A 21,501-nucleotide genomic window follows, 5' to 3' on the forward strand; every position below is an offset into this window, starting at 1 on the left:
ATTTGTCATTTTTTGTCTCCTTTTTCTTTGCTTTCTTCAATATTTTTCAGGCTCTCTGTCCAGATTTAATTCATTCTTACTATCCATTCTTTAATTTCCTTCATCTACCTGTGGCTTTTCATCTTTTCCTCACCCTTGTTCTCCCCATGCCCCTTCCTCTTATTCTCCAGTCTTTCTCTATTTCCCTTTTCCATCCAGCAGCTCTGCTTTCTCTCCCCATCCTTCCAGTGTCTCCCCTATTTCTTTCTGCATTCTTCCATCCAGCGTCTTCCCTCTTTCTCTCCCTATCCTTCCGTTTTCCCTTTCTCTCTCCCCATCCTTCCATCTGTTTTTCCCTCTCTCTCTCTCCCCCCATCCTTCCGTTTTCCCCCTTTCTCTCCCCATCCTTCCATCTGTTTTCCCTCTCTCTTTCCCCATCCTTTCATCTGTTTTTCCCTCTCTCCCCAATCCTTCCATCTGTGTTTTTCCGTCTCTCTCCCCATCCTTCCATCTGTTTTCCCCTCTCTCTCCCCAATCCTTCCCTCTGTTGTTTTCCCTCTTTCTCTCTCTCCCCAATCCTTCCCTCTGTTGTTTTCCCTCTTTCTCTCTCTCCCCATCCTTCCATCTGTTTTCCCCTCTCTCCCCAATCCTTCCATGTTTTCCCCTCTCTCCCCAATCCTTCCATCTGTTTTTCCCTCTCTCTCCCCATCCTTCCATCTGTTTTTCCCTCTCTCTCCCGTTTTCCCTCTCTCTCCCCAATCCTTCCCTCTGTTGTTTTCCCTCTCTCTCCCCAATCCTTCCCTCTGTTGGTTTCCCTCTTTCTCTCTCTCCCCAATCCTTCCCTCTGTTGGTTTCCCTCTTTCTCTCTCTCCCCAATCCTTCCCTCTGTTGGTTTCCCTCTTTCTCTCTCTCCCCATCCTTCCATCTGTTTTCCCCTCTCTCCCCAATCCTTCCATCTGTTTTTCCCCTCTCTCCCCAATCCTTCCATCTGTTTTCCCTCTCTCTCCCCATCCTTCCATCTGTTTTTCCCTCTCTCTCCCGTTTTCCCTCTCTCTCCCCAATCCTTCCCTCTGTTGTTTTCCCTCTCTCTCCCCAATCCTTCCCTCTGTTGGTTTCCCTCTTTCTCTCTCTCCCCAATCCTTCCCTCTGTTGGTTTCCCTCTTTCTCTCTCTCCCCAATCCTTCCCTCTGTTGTTTTCCCTCTTTCTCCCCATCCTTCCATCTGTTTTCCCCTCTCTCCCCAATCCTTCCATCTGTTTTTCCCCTCTCTCCCCAATCCTTCCATCTGTTTTTCCCTCTCTCTCCCCATCCTTCCATCTGTTTTTCCCTCTCTCTCCCGTTTTCCCTCTCTCTCCCCAATCCTTCCCTCTGTTGTTTTCCCTCTCTCTCCCCAATCCTTCCCTCTGTTGGTTTCCCTCTTTCTCTCTCTCCCCAATCCTTCCCTCTGTTGGTTTCCCTCTTTTTCTCTTTCCCCAATCCTTCCCTCTGTTGGTTTCCTCTTTCTCTCTCCCCCCAATCCTTCCCTCTGTTGGTTTCCCTCTTTCTCTCTCTCCCCAATCCTTCCCTCTGTTGTTTTCCCTCTTTCTCTCTCTCCCCATCCTTCCATCTGTTTTCCCCTCTCTCCCCAATCCTTCCATCTGTTTTTCCCCTCTCTCCCCAATCCTTCCATCTGTTTTTCCCTCTTTCTCCTGTTTTCCCTCTCTCTCCCCAATCCTTCCCTCTGTTGTTTTCCCTCTCTCTCCCCAATCCTTCCCTCTGTTGGTTTCCCTCTTTCTCTCTCTCCCCAATCCTTCCCTCTGTTGGTTTCCCTCTTTCCCCAATCCTTCCCTCTGTTGTTTTCCCTCTCTCTCCCCAATCCTTCCCTCTGTTGGTTTCCCTCTTTCTCTCTCTCCCCAATCCTTCCCTCTGTTGGTTTCCCTCTTTTTCTCTTTCCCCAATCCTTCCCTCTGTTGGTTTCCTCTTTCTCTCTCCCCCCAATCCTTCCCTCTGTTGGTTTCCCTCTTTCTCTCTCTCCCCAATCCTTCCCTCTGTTGTTTTCCCTCTTTCTCTCTCTCCCCATCCTTCCATCTGTTTTCCCCTCTCTCCCCAATCCTTCCATCTGTTTTTCCCCTCTCTCCCCAATCCTTCCATCTGTTTTTCCCTCTTTCTCCTGTTTTCCCTCTCTCTCCCCAATCCTTCCCTCTGTTGTTTTCCCTCTCTCTCCCCAATCCTTCCCTCTGTTGGTTTCCCTCTTTCTCTCTCTCCCCAATCCTTCCCTCTGTTGGTTTCCCTCTTTCCCCAATCCTTCCCTCTGTTGGTTTCCCTCTTTCCCCAATCCTTCCCTCTGTTGTGTTCCCTCTTTCTCTCTCTCCCCACCCTTCCATCTGTTTTCCCCTCTCTCCCCAATCCTTCCATCTGTTTTTCCCCTCTCTCCCCAATCCTTCCATCTGTTTTTCCCTCTCTCTCCCATTTTCCCTCTCTCTCCCCAATCCTTCCCTCTGTTGTTTTCCCTCTCTCTCCCCAATCCTTCCCTCTGTTGTTTTCCTTCTTTCTCTCTCTCCCCAATCCTTCCCTCTGTTGGTTTCCCTCTTTCTCTCTCTCCCCAATCCTTCCCTCTGTTGTTTTCCCTCTTTCTCTCTCTCCCCATCCTTCCATCTGTTTTCCCCTCTCTCCCCAATCCTTCCATCTGTTTTTCCCCTCTCTCCCCAATCCTTCCATCTGTTTTTCCCTCTCTCTCCCCATCCTTCCATCTGTTTTTCCCTCTCTCTCCCGTTTTCCCTCTCTCTCCCCAATCCTTCCCTCTGTTGTTTTCCCTCTCTCTCCCCAATCCTTCCCTCTGTTGGTTTCCCTCTTTCTCTCTCTCCCCAATCCTTCCCTCTGTTGGTTTCCCTCTTTTTCTCTTTCCCCAATCCTTCCCTCTGTTGGTTTCCCTCTTTCTCTCTCTCCCCAATCCTTCCCTCTGTTGGTTTCCCTCTTTCCCCAATCCTTCCCTCTGTTGGTTTCCCTCTTTTTCTCTTTCCCCAATCCTTCCCTCTGTTGGTTTCCCTCTTTCTCTCTCTCCCCAATCCTTCCCTCTGTTGGTTTCCCTCTCTCTCTCTCCCCAATCCTTCCCTCTGTTGGTTTCCCTCTTTCCCCAATCCTTCCCTCTGTTGGTTTCCCTCTTTTTCTCTTTCCCCAATCCTTCCCTCTGTTGGTTTCCCTCTTTCTCTCTCTCCCCAATCCTTCCCTCTGTTGGTTTCCCTCTTTCCCCAATCCTTCCCTCTGTTGGTTTCCCTCTTTTTCTCTTTCCCCAATCCTTCCCTCTGTTGGTTTCCCTCTTTCTCTCTCTCCCCAATCCTTCCCTCTGTTGTTTCCCTCTTTCCCCAATCCTTCCCTCTGTTGGTTTCCCTCTTTCTCTCTCTCCCCAATCCTTCCCTCTGTTGGTTTCCCTCTCTCTCTCTCCCCAATCCTTCCCTCTGTTGGTTTCCCTCTTTCCCCAATCCTTCCCTCTGTTGGTTTCCCTCTTTTTCTCTTTCCCCAATCCTTCCCTCTGTTGGTTTCCCTCTTTCTCTCTCTCCCCAATCCTTCCCTCTGTTGGTTTCCCTCTTTCCCCAATCCTTCCCTCTGTTGGTTTCCCTCTTTTTCTCTTTCCCCAATCCTTCCCTCTGTTGGTTTCCCTCTTTCTCTCTCTCCCCAATCCTTCCCTCTGTTGGTTTCCCTCTTTCCCCAATCCTTCCCTCTGTTGGTTTCCCTCTTTTTCTCTTTCCCCAATCCTTCCCTCTGTTGGTTTCCCTCTTTCTCTCTCTCCCCAATCCTTCCCTCTGTTGGTTTCCCTCTCTCTCTCTCCCCAATCCTTCCCTCTGTTGGTTTCCCTCTCCCTGCCAAGTTTCCCGTGAACGGTGCGAAGTCGCGACGCACGCGGCACCAGCCCCTATTTCCGGCCGCTGCTGCTTCTCCTGTTGAGCAGCAGCGGCCGCTACACAAAGAAAAAGAAGATTTAAAAAAAAAATTGAAACCAGGCTGAAACGCGGCACCCCGGCACTGTAGACAGCCATTAGGCATTGGCTGTTGCCCCACAGCCGCTCCTCCTCTTGCCTCTACGTCACTGCCCCTGGAGGAAGACCCCGGAGGAGTGCAGTGACGTAGAGGCAAGAGGAGGAGTGGCTGCGGGGCAACAGCCAATGCCTAATGGCTGTCTACAGTGCCGGGGTGCCGCGTTTCAGCCAGGTTTGAAGTTTTTTTAAAATCTTTTTCTTTGTTTAGGGGCCGCTGCTGCTCAACAGGAGAAGCAGCAGCGGCCGGAAATGGGGGCTGGCACTGCGTCCGTCACGGGGCGGGGGGAGCAAAAAAAAAGGTGCCGGTACGCCGTACCGTTGCGTACCGGCACAAAAAAAGCACTGGTTTAATGTCATCTCATTTGTAGGAATTTGCATTTTAGATACACAACTGGATTATTCTGTTTTTAGGCATGTTTCAGGGTCAAAATAAAAATAAAATCAGATACAAACTAATACACTCCAAGCCTCTGAGGTTAAAAGGTTGTCAGAAAAAACTGAAAAACTTGAACTTTTGGGACAATCTTTAGTTAAAGACAAGAACTATACCTCACGACGCCTGGAGTACTTGGAAAATCAATCTAAAATACTGACTTTGCGTTTTATAAATTTTCCTCGGTCTCCTTTGGTGGTACCAATTCAAATGGTCAGAAAATATTTTATGGAAACTCTGGGACTGCCGGAGAATTCGTTGCCGCCTATAACACGTGCTTACTATATTCAAACTGGTGGGAAACCACCAGAAAATTTACAAGATGCAATGAACCTTACGGCATTCCTAGAATCTTCTCTTGAGGTTATCACTCAACGAACCACATTATTGGTAACTTTTGTGATGGAGATGGATAGGGACGCAGTCCTTAAGCTTTCTTTGAGGCATTTGGACTCCCTGTTTTTGGGTTCAAAAATTAGAGTTTTTCCTGACTTAGCTAGAGATACTCAACAGAGACCTAAGATATTTTTATCTTTACATCCTAGAGTTAATGCTATAGGCGCAGATTTTCTTTTAAGATTTCCATGTGTATGTAGGATAAAATTTCAGTCTAAGCAATACCAATTTTTTGACCCAAAACAGTTGGAGGATTTTTTATTAAGCAGAGAAGAGGTTAATGTACAAGTTTAGTCACATATGCAACACTGTATGGCAGAGCTGAGTTAGCCGCTCCGGAATCAAAAATGTTTAGCACTGTATCGTATTTCTTAATGTCTTGGATTGATTACCTAATTTGTGGGCGTTAGTCTGGAATATTATTGCGCAATGTTAATTTGCAGACTCTATTTGGGGGGTTTTTTCAGAGTTGTGTATTATCACTCACAAGTATAAATTATGAATGTTAAAATTGATAAATAAAGAATTAAAAAAAATAAAAATAAATATTTTTTTATGCAGATCTCTTTTGTTTAAACATAACTGAATGGGCTATTAGCCCCTAATGGTGTATAAGGTTCTGCCCAGTGTAATATTTTTGGTACAGTAAGGTTCTGAGTGTGTTTTTGCACAAAGTTGTGCATAGTGTTTTGCAGTTGAGCAACCACTTTATTCTTTGACATATGATACGTATCTAATATCTAAATTTAATAAAAGGTATTAATTGTGACTTTTATTTTTATTTATTTATTTTTCTGTGTGTTATCAGACAATTATGGATTTAAGCTCCACCCCTGGCCCCACCCCTAACCCCACCCCCTTTAGCCTCCCCAAACAGTTGGGCCACCGACCGCCTATGTCTTTTACTAAAGCTTAGCTGGAGTTATCTGCAGCAGGGTCCATTTTATTCCTATGGGCCCTGCTGGAGATCGAGCTAAGCTTTAGTAAACAACCCCCTAAGTAAGGACTGTGAGAACACAGAAGGCCGGCATTAAAGGCAGCTTGGGTGATGGTGGACCTTACATCTGACACCATCTGTATTGAGCCTGCATTATGTGGGAAAGCGCGGGGTACAAATGTAATATTATTATTATTATTATATTACTTGCCCCCCAAAGATTTGCTCTGAAGCTCACACATTATATAGTGCTGGGGAGGAGACGGCTGTCTTGGTACATGTGGGTACTAATGACATAGGAAAATGTGGGAGAGAGGTTCTGGAAGCAAAATTTAGGCTCTTAGGTAGAAAGCTGAAATCCAGATCCTCCAGGGTAGCATTTTCTGAAATGCTACCTGTGCCACTCGCAGGGCCCAAGAGACAGGCAGAGCTCCAGAGTCTCAATGCGTGGATGAGACGATGGTGCAGGGAGGAGGGCTTTAGATTTGTTAGGAACTGGGCAACATTCTGGGGAAGGGGGAGCCTATTCCGAAAGGATGGGCTCCATCTTAACCAGAGTGGGACCAGGCTGCTGGCATCGGCGTTTAAGAAGGAGATAGAGCAGCTTTTAAACTAGAAATGGGGGGAAGGCCGACAGTCGCTCAAAAGAGCATGGTATTAATAGAACTAAAAAATGAACTTGCGGAGCTACTGTTAGAAATATGCAATCTGTCCCTAAAATCGAGTGTAGTACCGGAAGACTGGAGGGTAGCCAATGTTACTCCGATTTTTAAGAAGGGTTCCAGAGGAGATCCGGGAAATTATAGACCGGTGAGTCTGACGTCGGTGCCGGGCAAGATGGTGGAGGCTATTATTAAGAATAAAATTGCAGAGCATATACAAAAACATGGACTGATGAGACAAAGTCAGCACGGATTTAGTGAAGGGAAGTCTTGCCTCACCAATCTAATGCATTTTTTTGAGGGGGTAAGCAAACATGTGGACAATGGGGAGCCGGTTGATATTGTATATCTGGATTTTCAGAAGGCGTTTGACAAAGTGCCGCACGAAAGACTCCTGAAGAAATTGCAGAGTCATGGAATCGGAGGTAGGGTATTATTATGGATTAAGAACTGGTTGAAAGATAGGAAGCAGAGAGTAGGATTGCGTGGCCAGTATTCTCAGTGGAGGAGGGTAGTTAGTGGGGTCCCGCAGGGGTCTGTGCTGGGTCCGTTGCTTTTTAATGTATTTATAAATGACCTAGAGATGGGAATAACTAGTGAGGTAATTAAATTCGCCGATGACACAAAATTATTCAGGGTCGTCAAGTCGCAGGAGGAATGTGAATGATTACAAGAGGACCTTGCGAGACTGGGAGAATGGGCGTGCAAGTGGCAGATGAAGTTCAATGTTGACAAGTGCAAAGTGATGCATGTGGGTAAGAGGAACCCGAATTATAGCTACGTCTTGCAAGGTTCCGCGTTAGGAGTTACGGATCAAGAAAGGGATCTGGGTGTCGTCGTCGATGATACGCTGAAACCTTCTGCTCAGTGTGCTGCTGCGGCTAGGAAAGCGAATAGAATGTTGGGTGTTATTAGGAAGGGTATGGAGTCCAGGTGTGCGGATGTTATAATGCCGTTGTATCGCTCCATGGTGCGACCGCACCTGGAGTATTGTGTTCAGTACTGGTCTCCGTATCTCAAAAAAGATATAGTAGAATTGGAAAAGGTACAGCGAAGGGCGACGAAAATGATAGTGGGGATGGGACGACTTTCCTATGAAGAGAGGCTGAGAAGGCTAGGGCTTTTCAGCTTGGAGAAGAGACGGCTGAGGGGAGATATGATAGAAGTGTATAAAATAATGAGTGGAATGGATCGGGTGGATGTGAAGCGACTGTTCACGCTATCCAAAAATACTAGGACTAGAGGGCATGAGTTGAAGCTACAGTGTGGTAAATTTAAAACGAATCGGAGAAAATGTTTCTTCACCCAACGTGTAATTAGACTCTGGAATTCGTTGCCGGAGAACGTGGTACGGGCGGTTAGCTTGACGGAGTTTAAAAAGGGGTTAGATAGATTCCTAAAGGACAAGTCCATAGACCGCTATTAAATGGACTTGGAAAAATTCCGCATTTTTAGGTATAACTTGTCTGGAATGTTTTTACGTTTGGGGAGCGTGCCAGGTGCCCTTGACCTGGATTGGCCACTGTCGGTGACAGGATGCTGGGCTAGATGGACCTTTGGTCTTTCCCAGTATGGCACTACTTATGTACTTATGTAGGTGACTCTATATCCAGGAAATATATATTACGTTCCCACCCAAAACCTCCGCTCATAGGACAAATCCCTCCTCTCAGTACCCTTCTCCACCACCGCCAACTCCAGGCTCCGCCCTTTCTGCCTCGCCGCACCCTATGCTTGGAATAAACTCCCTGAGCCCATACGCCAAGCCCCCTCCCTGCCCATCTTCAAATCCTTGCTCAAAGCCCACCTCTTCAATGTCGCCTTCAGCACCTAACCACTACACCTCGACCCAGGAAATCTAGACTGCCCCAACTTGACATTTCATCCTTTAGATTGTAAGCTCCTTTGAGCAGGGACTGTCCTTCTTTGTTAAACTGTACAGCGCTGCGTAACCCCAGTAGCGCTCTAGAAACGTTAAGTAGTAGTAGTAATATTTCTTCAAATGCAGTTGTAACCCTTGCCTCATACTCAATGTTGACCTTGTGCCAGAGCTGAAAGTTCAGCACCGACATGAGTTGGATAGATCCATGCTTTCCCAGTAAAGGGAAACTCACTTGAGTAACGCAAGTGAAAGGACACTGTCTTCTGTATAAGGCAGGGTTTTTCAGCAGTCCTTGGTATTAGAAGGTTATCTCCTACTTTAGAATGCCTAGAGTGGAGGAGTGAAGTGGCCTAATAATTTGATCCTGGCAATCTGGGTTCAGTTCCCACTGCAGCTCCTTGTGACCTTGGGCAAGTCACTTTACCCATAGGAGCCAACTTTTCAAAATTAATGGGGTTGCTAAGCCCAATGGAAATAACCCCTCCCTGGACAGATACAAGGAATGTTCTTAATATTGGGGGTGCTCAAGCACCTAGAGTTGGCTCCAATGACTTAACCCTCCATTGCCCCCGGTGCAAAAACTTAGATTGTGAGCCCTCTAGGGACAGAGAAAGTACCTGCATAGAATGTGTACAGTGCTGCCCTCTAGGGACAGAGAAAGTACCTGCATAGAATGTGTACAGCGCTGCCCTCTAAGGTCAGAGAAAATACCTGCATAGAATGTGTACAGCGCTGCCCTCTAAGGTCAGAGAAAATACCTGCATAGAATGTGTACAGGGCTGCCATCTAGGGACAGAGAAAGAACCTGCATAGAATGTGTACAGGGCTGCCCTCTAGGGACAGAGAAAGTACCTGCATAGAATGTGTACAGTGATGCCCTCTAGGGACAGAGAAAGTACCTGCATAGAATGTGTACAGCACTGCCCTCTAGGGACAGAGAAAGTACCTGCATAGAATGTGTACAGTGCTGCCCTCTAGGGACAGAGAAAGTACCTGCATAGAATGTGTACAGCGCTGCCCTCTAAGGTCAGAGAAAATACCTGCATAGAATGTGTACAGCGCTGCCCTCTAAGGTCAGAGAAAATACCTGCATAGAATGTGTACAGGGCTGCCATCTAGGGACAGAGAAAGAACCTGCATAGAATGTGTACAGGGCTGCCCTCTAGGGACAGAGAAAGTACCTGCATAGAATGTGTACAGTGATGCCCTCTAGGGACAGAGAAAGTACCTGCATAGAATGTGTACAGCACTGCCCTCTAGGGACAGAGAAAGTACCTGCAGAGAATGTGTACAGGACTGCCCTCTAGGGACAGAGAAAGTACCTGCATAGAATGTGTACAGGGCTGCCCTCTAGGGACAGAGAAAGTACCTGCATAGAATGTGTACAGCGCTGCCCTCTAAGGTCAGAGAAAATACCTGCACAGAATGTGTACAGCGCTGCCCTCTAAGGTCATAGAAAATACCTGCATAGAATGTGTACAGGGCTGCCATCTAGGGACAGAGAAAGAACCTGCATAGAATGTGTACAGGGCTGCCCTCTAGGGACAGAGAAAGTACCTGCATAGAATGTGTACAGTGATGCCCTCTAGGGACAGAGAAAGTACCTGCATAGAATGTGTACAGCACTGCCCTCTAGGGACAGAGAAAGTACCTGCAGAGAATGTGTACAGGGCTGCCCTCTAGGGACAGAGAAAGTACCTGCAGAGAATGTGTACAGTGCTGCCCTCTAGGGACAGAGAAAGTACCTGTATAGAATGTGTACAGGGCTGCCCTCTAGGGACAGAGAAAGTACCTGCATAGAATGTGTACAGGGCTGCCCTCTAGGGACAGAGAAAGTACCTGCATAGAATGTGTACAGTGCTGCTCTCTAGGGACAGAGAAAGTACCTGCATAGAATGTGTACAGGGCTGCCCTCTAAGGTCAGAGAAAATACCTGCACAGAATGTGTACAGCGCTGCCCTCTAAGGTCATAGAAAATACCTGCATAGAATGTGTACAGGGCTGCCCTCTAGGGACAGAGAAAGTACCTGCATAGAATGTGTACAGCGCTGCCCTCTAAGGTCAGAGAAAATACCTGCACAGAATGTGTACAGCGCTGCCCTCTAAGGTCATAGAAAATACCTGCATAGAATGTGTACAGGGCTGCCCTCTAGGGACAGAGAAAGTACCTGCATAGAATGTGTACAGCGCTGCCCTCTAAGGTCAGAGAAAATACCTGCATAGAATGTGTACAGGGCTGCCATCTAGGGACAGAGAAAGAACCTGCATAGAATGTGTACAGGGCTGCCCTCTAGGGACAGAGAAAGTACCTGCATAGAATGTGTACAGTGATGCCCTCTAGGGACAGAGAAAGTACCTGCATAGAATGTGTACAGCACTGCCCTCTAGGGACAGAGAAAGTACCTGCAGAGAATGTGTACAGGACTGCCCTCTAGGGACAGAGAAAGTACCTGCATAGAATGTGTACAGGGCTGCCCTCTAGGGACAGAGAAAGTACCTGCATAGAATGTGTACAGCGCTGCCCTCTAAGGTCAGAGAAAATACCTGCACAGAATGTGTACAGCGCTGCCCTCTAAGGTCATAGAAAATACCTGCATAGAATGTGTACAGGGCTGCCATCTAGGGACAGAGAAAGAACCTGCATAGAATGTGTACAGGGCTGCCCTCTAGGGACAGAGAAAGTACCTGCATAGAATGTGTACAGTGATGCCCTCTAGGGACAGAGAAAGTACCTGCATAGAATGTGTACAGCACTGCCCTCTAGGGACAGAGAAAGTACCTGCAGAGAATGTGTACAGGGCTGCCCTCTAGGGACAGAGAAAGTACCTGCAGAGAATGTGTACAGTGCTGCCCTCTAGGGACAGAGAAAGTACCTGTATAGAATGTGTACAGGGCTGCCCTCTAGGGACAGAGAAAGTACCTGCATAGAATGTGTACAGGGCTGCCCTCTAGGGACAGAGAAAGTACCTGCATAGAATGTGTACAGTGCTGCTCTCTAGGGACAGAGAAAGTACCTGCATAGAATGTGTACAGGGCTGCCCTCTAAGGTCAGAGAAAATACCTGCACAGAATGTGTACAGCGCTGCCCTCTAAGGTCATAGAAAATACCTGCATAGAATGTGTACAGGGCTGCCCTCTAGGGACAGAGAAAGTACCTGCATAGAATGTGTACAGCGCTGCCCTCTAAGGTCAGAGAAAATACCTGCACAGAATGTGTACAGCGCTGCCCTCTAAGGTCATAGAAAATACCTGCATAGAATGTGTACAGGGCTGCCATCTAGGGAAAGAGAAAGTACCTGCATAGAATGTGTACAGTGCTGCCCTCTAGGGACAGAGAAAGTACCTGCATAGAATGTGTACAGTGATGCCCTCTAGGGACAGAGAAAGTACCTGCATAGAATGTGTACAGTGCTGCCTAAGTCTAGTAGAATTATAGAAATGATTAATAGTAGTAGTTGACTTAGCAGAAAATGAGGAGTGGACATTTGTGATGCTCCAGAATGTTCAGAAAGAAAGACTGGGAATTTTCTATGTATTCCAGGGTCACATTATTACGCTTTTCTCCCCTCACCTTCAGGGTGATCAGCATAGACAGAAAATTCCTGTTGTCTCCGATCAGCATGGCATTGCTGATGATTGGCACCTCCTTCTTTACACTCTCCTCAATTGGGACAGGTGTAACATTTGTACCTCCTGATGTAATGATTAGCTCTGAAACCAATCAGAAATTACATTATCAACAGAAAGTTTTGTACTTCTAACACAGTGCTTAGTCCAGTAGATATTAATGCTTGGGCCTTGGGTAAGTCACTTACATAGTAACATAGTAGATGACGGCAAAAAAAGACCTGCACGGTCCATCCAGTCTGCCCAACAAGATCAACTCATATGTGCTACTTTTTGTGTATACCCTACCTTGATTTGTACCTGTCTTCTTCAGGGCACAGACCGTACAAGTCTGCCCAGCACTATCCCTGCCTCCCATCCACCAGCCCCGCCTCCCACCACCAGCTCTGGCACAGACCATATAAGGCTGCCCAGCACTATCCCCGCCTCCCAACCACCAGCCCCGCCTCCCACCACCAGCTCTGGCACAGACCATATAAGTCTGCCCAGCACTATCCCCGCCTCCCATCCACCAGCCCCGCCTCCCACCACCGGCTCTGGCACAGACTGTATAAGTCTGCCCAGCACTATCCCCGCCTCCCATCCACCAGCCCCGCCTCTCACCACAGGCTCTGGCACAGACCGTATAAGTCTGCCCAGCACTATCCCCGCCTCCCATCCACCAGCCCCGCCTCCCACCACCGGCTCTGGCACAGACCGTATAAGTCTGCCCAGCACTATCCCCGCCTCCCAACCACCAGCCCCTCCTCCCACCACTGGCTCTGCCACCCAATCTCGGCTAAGCTCCTGAGGAAGAAGGAAAGGGGATAGGATCTGATATATTGCCTTTCTGTGGTTACAATCAAAGCAGTTTATATATTATATACAGGTATTTATTTTGTACCTAAGGCAACAGAGGGTTAAGTGACGTGACCTTGGGCAAGTCAGTTACCCCTCCATTGCTCCAAGTACAAAAAAAACCTTAGATTGCGAGTCCCCTAGGGACAGAGAAAAGTACCTGTATATAATGTGTATAGTGCTGCATACATCTAGTAGCGCTATAGAAATGATTAGTAGTAGTAGTCAGTAGTAACGCTGCTTACAGAGTGGAGGAATAGCTTAATGGTTAGTGCAGTGGCCTGAGAGCCAGGGTAACTGGGTTCAATTTCCCCTGCAGCTCCTTGTGATTCTGGTCAAGTCACTTAACCCTCTGTTGCCCTAGGTACAAAATAAATACCTGTATATAATATATAAACTGCTTTGATTGTAACCACAGAAAGGCAATATATCAGATCCTATCCCCTTTCCTTCTTCCTTCTCCTAATTCTCACATATCTTTCACCCATCTGATTCTCATCTTAGGCAAATGAAACCTTCTTACATTTTTACATGACGTATATTCTCACCCATCATCAGATCAATAGACACATTATTTCAAGATTACCCTATATATATAAGTGTTTTATTCAGAATTCAACCCATTTGCACAGCAGGAAGACAGGTGATCAGAAGGCTCCTGATGATAAAGATTTCATTGGCTTTCAAAACCTGCTGACCTGGAGGACTCCATCTGGGGATTTTTTTGCCCTGAAACTTGAGTTTGGCATATCAAGAATACATTTGAAATGTGTCAAAGGCTGATCCTTCTAGGTAAGTTCTCTTGATCAAGTACCCAGCAATGTCTTCCCTTTTCCACCGATGAAGATGCTGGTGGTCACAGCTTGGTTCTACTAGGTAGACTTTCAAGTCAAAGGTCTTCTCCTTTCTAGGATGCTGGTGAACTATTTATGGGCTTTAGTTACACAGTTGGGTGGATGCTTCACCATAGGCTTCTAATCAATAGTTTTCACTGCTAACATACAGCCCCCCCCCCCCTCCTTGCACAACTTAATCCATAATGCACTTCTGCAGGAAACAAAACACTCCTTGGAATCACTGTGGATTGAAATTCCATGTGCAAAGGGGAAAAGGATAGTGATAGGAGTGTACTACCGTCCGCGTGGCCAGGACGAACAGACGGATGCGGAAATGTTAAAGGAAATCAGGGACGCAAACAAACTGGGCAACACAATAATAATGGGGGATTTCAATTACCCGCATATAGACTGGGTTAATGTAACATCTGTACACGCAAGGGACATAAGATTTCTTGATGAAATCAAGGACAGCTTCATGGAACAGCTAGTTCAGGAGCCGACAAGAGAAGGAAAAATACTAGACTTAGTCCTTAGTGGTGCTCATGATCTAGTGCAGGGGGTAACGATACGAGGGCCGCTTGATAACAGTGATCATAATATGATCGGTTTTGATATTGGCATTGAAGGAAGTGAAACTAGGAAATCAAGTACGCTAGCGTTTAACTATAGAAAAGGTGATTACGACAAAATGAGAAAAATGGTGAAAAAAAGACTGAAAGGAGCAGCTCGCAGAGTAAAAAACTTGCATCAGGCGTGGATGCTGTTTAAAAACACCATCCTGGAGGTTCAGGACAAATATATTCCACGTATTAGAAAAAAGGGAAAAAAGACTAAACGTCAGCCGACGTGGCTAAACAGTAAGATAAAGGAAATCATTAGAGCCAAAAAATAATCCTTCAGAAAGTGGAGAAGAGAACCAACTGAAAGTAACAGGATAGATCATAAGGAATGCCAAGCCAAATGCAAAGCGGAGATAAGGAGGGCAAAAAAGGACTTTGAGAAGAAATTAGCGTTGGAAGCAAAAATACATAGTAAAAATTTTTTTAGATACATTAAAAGCAGGAAACCGGCCAAAGAGTCGGTTGGGCCGCTGGACGAAAATGGTGTTAAAGGGGCGATCAAGGAGGACAAAGCCGTAGCGGAGAAATTAAATGAATTCTTTGCTTCGGTCTTCACCGAGGAGGATTTGGGGGGGACACCGGTGCCGGAAAGAATATTTGAAGCGGGGGAGTCGGAGAAACTAAACAAATTCTCTGTAACCTTGGAGGATGTAATGGGTCAGTTCAGCAAGCTGAAGAGTAGTAAATCACCGGGACCTGATGGTATTCATCCCAGAGTATTAATAGAACTAAAAAATGAACTTGCGGAGCTACTGTTAGAAATATGCAATCTGTCCCTAAAATCGAGTGTAGTACCGGAAGACTGGAGGGTAGCCAATGTTACTCCGATTTTTAAGAAGGGTTCCAGAGGAGATCTGGGAAATTATAGACCGGTGAGTCTGACGTCGGTGCCGGGCAAGATGGTGGAGGCTATTATTAAGAATAAAATTGCAGAGCATATACAAAAACATGGACTGATGAGACAAAGTCAGCACGGATTTAGTGAAGGGAAGTCTTGCCTCACCAATCTAATGCATTTTTTTGAGGGGGTAAGCAAACATGTGGACAATGGGGAGCCGGTTGATATTGTATATCTGGATTTTCAGAAGGCGTTTGACAAAGTGCCGCACGAAAGACTCCTGAAGAAATTGCAGAGTCATGGAATCGGAGGTAGGGTATTATTATGGATTAAGAACTGGTTGAAAGATAGGAAGCAGAGAGTAGGATTGCGTGGCCAGTATTCTCAGTGGAGGAGGGTAGTTAGTGGGGTCCCGCAGGGGTCTGTGCTGGGTCCGTTGCTTTTTAATGTATTTATAAATGACCTAGAGATGGGAATAACTAGTGAGGTAATTAAATTCGCCGATGACACAAAATTATTCAGGGTCGTCAAGTCGCAGGAGGAATGTGAACGATTACAGGAGGACCTTGCGAGACTGGGAGAATGGGCGTGCAAGTGGCAGATGAAGTTCAATGTTGACAAGTGCAAAGTGATGCATGTGGGTAAGAGGAACCCGAATTATAGCTACGTCTTGCAAGGTTCCGCGTTAGGAGTTACGGATCAAGAAAGGGATCTGGGTGTCGTCGTCGATGATACGCTGAAACCTTCTGCTCAGTGTGCTGCTGCGGCTAGGAAAGCGAATAGAATGTTGGGTGTTATTAGGAAGGGTATGGAGTCCAGGTGTGCGGATGTTATAATGCCGTTGTATCGCTCCATGGTGCGACCGCACCTGGAGTATTGTGTTCAGTACTGGTCTCCGTATCTCAAAAAAGATATAGTAGAATTGGAAAAGGTACAGCGAAGGGCGACGAAAATGATAGTGGGGATGGGACGACTTTCCTATGAAGAGAGGCTGAGAAGGCTAGGGCTTTTCAGCTTGGAGAAGAGACGGCTGAGGGGAGATATGATAGAAGTGTATAAAATAATGAGTGGAATGGATCGGGTGGATGTGAAGCGACTGTTCACGCTATCCAAAAATACTAGGACTAGAGGGCATGAGTTGAAGCTACAGTGTGGTAAATTTAAAACGAATCGGAGAAAATTTTTCTTCACCCAACGTGTAATTAGACTCTGGAATTCGTTGCCGGAGAACGTGGTACGGGCGGTTAGCTTGACGGAGTTTAAAAAGGGGTTAGATAGATTCCTAAAGGACAAGTCCATAGACCGCTATTAAATGGACTTGGAAAAATTTCGCATTTTTAGGTATAACTTGTCTGGAATGTTTTTACGTTTGGGGAGCGTGCCAGGTGCCCTTGACCTGGATTGGCCACTGTCGGTGACAGGATGCTGGGCTAGATGGACCTTTGGTCTTTCCCAGTATGGCACTACTTATGTACTAACAGGCAATAAAGTTCCCACTCTGAGCTATTCTGACCTTCCATAAGACAGACCACAGTCTATGGCTTTTACAGTGGCATCAGCTTCCCAGGTGTTGACTACTATTTACTTAACTAAGCAATAAAATTCTCATTCTCAAGTGGTTTGACCCTACTTAGTACAGACTACAGCCTATGAGTATTTGATGTACAGCTCTTAGTACTGTGACAAAGCTAGCACTTGGGGGCCCCACAGAGAACCAGCTAATCCCTGAACTATGGTTCCCAGAAGCCCTTGCAAGCAGGAGCGAGGAGGGTAGCCCCAAAAGGGTGGAACGGATTTCCAACCCCAGCAGGGGGAGCAGTGACTCAGTGCTAGGGGAGCCGGTTACTCTCTTCCCCACTAGAGGGAGAAGGGAAGGTGAAGCTCAGTCCCTTAGCTGAATCGCCAGGATATAATTCCCTCCAGCTGTGAGAGGGGGGAGAGATTTCTGGGTGGCTCCCAGCCACCAGGAAGGAGAGGAAACTGATGGAGGGAGAAGCTGCCATGGAGTAAGTGGAGGACAGGAAAGGCCTGCCACTGGAGCTTCCCTGGAGGGGTGGGGGGAAGAGTAAGCTGCCATGGAGTGTGAGAATGTAGATGTAACCCTGACCAGCACGTGAAGGCAGTGTGCGAGGCCACAGGGGTGTGGTGCTGTGAGGTAGGAGGAAAGCTGCCAGCCCTGTTTGGTACAGGGTCCTCCTGGGTGTTGTGAAGAGGACAGGGGCATTAAGTAGTGGTTTCATTTGAAGAGACTGTTTGTGAAAGGGTTGAATTACTGGGATGCATAGAACAGCAGGCTGAACTTTGATTGAGCCCTTCTGAGGGAGAGGGGAAGGTAGTGCAAAGGAAGTGGGCCTGAACTGTTAAGGAACTGAATGTTGGCTGGAGTTTGGAACCCGGCCTGAACCCTGTTTGTGAACTGCACTTCAATTTTGAGAGTGGAACTGAATTGAGAATAAAGCACTTTGGTCTTAAGTCCATATGGCAGTCTGGTTCTTTGCTGGAAACCTGTGAGCCTAACAGGGCTGCCGGCTCCAACCCAGAGTGGAGGAAGCGGATCCCTTTACAGTACGTCTAACCCTCTCTACTACAGGCTTCGTTATATTAATGATAATCTAGCAGGATACTTCATGACAGGCTCTGGGTCAGTAACTTTCCCAGCAGACATGCAATGCCCTTTCATAACGTCACTTAAGGTAGATCGCCAACAAGTAATAAAGTTATACCTCAACTTGTCTGTCTCCAGTTCAGATTTCCTGCCCTGGTATCTACTAGGCAGATGCTTTACCATGGCTTTTAATCAGGAGTTTTTACATCCCATACACACATTTATTTATTTGTTACATTGGTATCCCATATTTTCCCATATACTTGTAGGCTCAATTTGGTTTACATAATTCCAGAGAGCTGGTTACAACTCCAGTAAAACAGATACAAAGCTCTTGTTATTGATTAGTTAAGTGAAGCTAAAGTGGGTTAACCACGTAAAGGATCAAGAGACGGAAGTTATGAGTTATGTTCCTGTTGTCTTTCAGATATGTTATGTTGCAGTAATCAGCGATTATGTCGGATCAGTGGGATATGCTTTTTTGAACAGATGCGTTTTCGGGTTTCTGCGAAAGGTTAGGTGGTCGTTTGTGATGATTTTCAGGGCTGAATTTAGGCTATATTTCCAAAAGACGTAAGAGCCTGATCGTTACCCCATGGTGGTCAGCGAATTTAAAGGCACCGACTGCTGCAAGTAGTAAATCGGCCAGATATTGAAGGCCTGGGCCTAATTCAAGCATGAACAGTGACTATCTGGGCCTGGCCGGCCACCGGAAGGTATCCGTGTGCAGCCCGATATTCAGACCAGTCTCTAAATAACAGCCCATTTAAAGACGGAACAGCCTTTTTGCTGTCCCCCTTTATCTAGACTGAATATCTCTGCTAACCAGGTAAATCCTAGCATCACTCTGACACTGCCTCCAGAACACCTTGAAACCAACTGGATAATGGTGCGGTGGTCACACCGGATTTTCAGCGGCACTGTGCAGTTATGAGTCACTGAAACTCTGGAGACGGTCTGCTCTCTGTGGATTTAAGCAGAAAGGTCTCTGCTGCCTGGTTTATGTACCCTGAAATTTACCTCTCTTTGCTGGTCTGATCCTCAATAGTACAGGGCCCAGGGCTTTAATCTGCCATCTACACTTCAGGAGCTAACGTTCCTGAGAATAACCCTTGTACCCCACTTTTATGCGTCATTCCTGTCTTATAAGTTTCTACAGTCTCACTTTTCTTCCATTCCTGGCAGCTTTCCAAACTGGTTCCAAATGGTCAACTATCTTTGCCTGTGTTCTGAACCCCATCTACTTCGTTACATCTCCCAAACCGCCTTTCTCCAACATGGGTTCACTTGCTGACAGCCAAGGTCCTTGGGCCCGACATTGAGACAGCAGGAGGGAGCCCCACTAACTTCCCCGGTCGGCACTCGGCCCGGATATTCAATGCTGGGCTGTTTCCAGCAGCTAGCATTGAATATCTGGGTGTATTTTGGCCGGTTTAAATTTAACCGGCCAGCGCTGAATATCAGCTTGGCCGAAGATATTCTCCCAATTTCGGTGGCCTAATTTGGCCACCAAACGTAGCCGGTGATGTGCTGAATATTGGTGGATAGCTGGTCATTTCACGCAATATAACTGGCTATCCGCTAAGCGCTGACCGGCAATATTCAGCGGGAGATAAACAGCTGTCTCTCACTGAATATTGCCGGTTAGCCAGTTATGGGCCATTTAACTAGCCAGGAGCCATTCCTGGCTAATTAAATGGTTTTAAATATTGGGGGGGGGGGGGGGGGGCTTCTGAACTACATCTCATCATTACCTTGAACTCTCTTCCTTTAAGAGCTTATATATGCATTTAACCACTGACATTACAGAATAGCGTGGCACATAAGTGCAACGATGAGTGCATTTACATGTTCAGGCACACGTAAATAGATGCATCCAGTTATAGAACTGACCTTCACAAGAGCATCAAATCCTAGGAGAACTAGCAGCAGGGAATGGAGATTGTAGAGACTTGAGCACAAGCACAAACATGAGTAAACTTAGATTGTGAGCCCTCCCGGGACAGAGAAATATCCAGTGTTCCAGAATGTAACTCACCTTGAGCTACTACTGAAAAAGGTGTGAGCAAAATCTAAATAAATAAAGATTCTAGAATCCTAAAGAGTGACAAGATTCCATGCAGAATCTCAGAGTAGGAACATTCCATGTAGAACCCCAAAGACTAACAAGATTCTTTGGGGTGGAGGAGTGGCCTAGTGGTTAGAGCACCGGTCTTGCTGGTTCAAATCCCACTGCTGCTCCTTGTGATCTTGGGCAAATCACTTAACCCTCCATTGCCTCAGGTACAAACGTAGATTGTGAGCCCTCCTGGGACAGAGAAATATCCAGTGTACCTGAATGTAACTCACCTTGAGCTACTACTGAAAAAGGTGTGAGCAAAATCTAAATAAATAAATAACTTCAACTCAGCATTGTTAGAAATGAAGAAGTAAAGCCAATGTAGAGAATGTGGCCAAATTGATGTCTATTCATCATTGGAGGCTTCTACCTCAACATCAAATGTCAGGAGGTCTAATTTTTCAGGAGACCTATCCAATGCCTGTCTATCACAGATTATTAAAGATTTGCCCAGGCTGGAAGCCCCTTTAGACCCCATAATAACTAATGATGAAGTAATTGGTTGCAGATGAACAACATTTAGGCAACGGTGATCAAAAAGAAATAGAAACAGGAGATGCAAGATTTGGTCAAAGCAAGGACAATGAACGTGAGTCAAACAGCCAGTAATTAATCCCAGCTATTGGAGAAGGTATGCTCCAATCACCATTCTGGACTACATGCTACCCAATGCTACCCATGTGCAGAGTATATATATATATATATATATATATATATATATATATATATATATATATATATATATTTATTGCATTTGTACCCCACATTTTCCCACCGTTTTGCAGCTCAATGTGGCTTACAGAGTAAGGTTATGATAAAGTCAATACATGATTTAAATACAGTCGATCAAAAGCTGGGGTAGAATAGGATTTAGATGTTGGGTAGGTTGTGTGAGAGGTGATTTTGGTGTGCTTGGGTAGTTTAAGGGATGATATGTATCACTGAGGTTGACTTTTGTAAGCTTTGTTGAAGAGTATCATCCCAATACTAAAAACATTTCAATTTTTCAGAAGAAAATCGTATATTTTAATCACAAATGAACAGAAGTACCTAAAAAAACTTGCTAGCTAACTAGTGATAATTCATCATAACAAGCTATGTTCACTGAAGAAACTGATGGGTAATTGAGGAACTGCCAACTCAACCCAAGTCAAATCAACAAAGACTGTTCCGGTTGCCATATGTCTCTGATTAACTCTCCATTTTTGCCTGAACCAGGCGCTTCTTACCTTTAATTCTGCCAGTGATGTAAAGGAAGCCTTGTTGGTCTAGTTTCCCAATATCCCCTGAGTGCAGCCAGCCTTCCTCATCCAAAGCCTCAAGAGTCTTTTCCTTCATGTTCAAATATCCCATGAAAACATCTCGACCCCAGTAGCAAATCTCCCCATTACCATCTTTGTCTGGCTTATCAATTCGAATCCTGCAGCCCAGGAGCTTCTTACCACAGCTGTGGAAAGTGAAAACAAGGAATCTTAGAATTTAAAAACTGCCTCTTCCGTCTTTCAACTGGTTGCACACAAGCATTCGTCAGGATCCCTCACTCCTCTGCCTCTCCCTATATTTAAACCCTATATTTTTTTAACACATTCCACCTTGAGATATCTTCTGGTCTTTGTCCTTTCTGTCACTTCTCAGGTGATAGAACAGGAGAGACGAGGCAGTATAGGAGATGGAATGCCCCTTTGGTTCACTGATCTGAGGAAGACCTCGGGAGA

General features: G+C 46.1%; 1 protein-coding gene across 2 annotated transcripts in view; it reads right to left on the bottom strand.

The window, feature by feature from the left end:
* Positions 1 to 21,501, bottom strand: part of LOC115462797 (long-chain-fatty-acid--CoA ligase ACSBG2-like) — a 257,186-nt gene that overhangs the window by 126,384 nt on the left and 109,301 nt on the right. For both annotated transcript variants that reach the window (XM_030192806.1, XM_030192805.1), the window contains exons 12-13: positions 21,016 to 21,233; positions 11,873 to 12,012 (exon numbers count right to left, since the gene is read on the bottom strand). In XM_030192806.1, the coding sequence (XP_030048666.1) occupies positions 11,873 to 12,012; positions 21,016 to 21,233 (358 nt within the window). The remainder of the gene's footprint in view (positions 1 to 11,872; positions 12,013 to 21,015; positions 21,234 to 21,501) is intronic.

This window comes from Microcaecilia unicolor, chromosome 2 (assembly GCF_901765095.1).
Source record: "Microcaecilia unicolor chromosome 2, aMicUni1.1, whole genome shotgun sequence".
Taxonomy (NCBI): domain Eukaryota; kingdom Metazoa; phylum Chordata; class Amphibia; order Gymnophiona; family Siphonopidae; genus Microcaecilia; species Microcaecilia unicolor.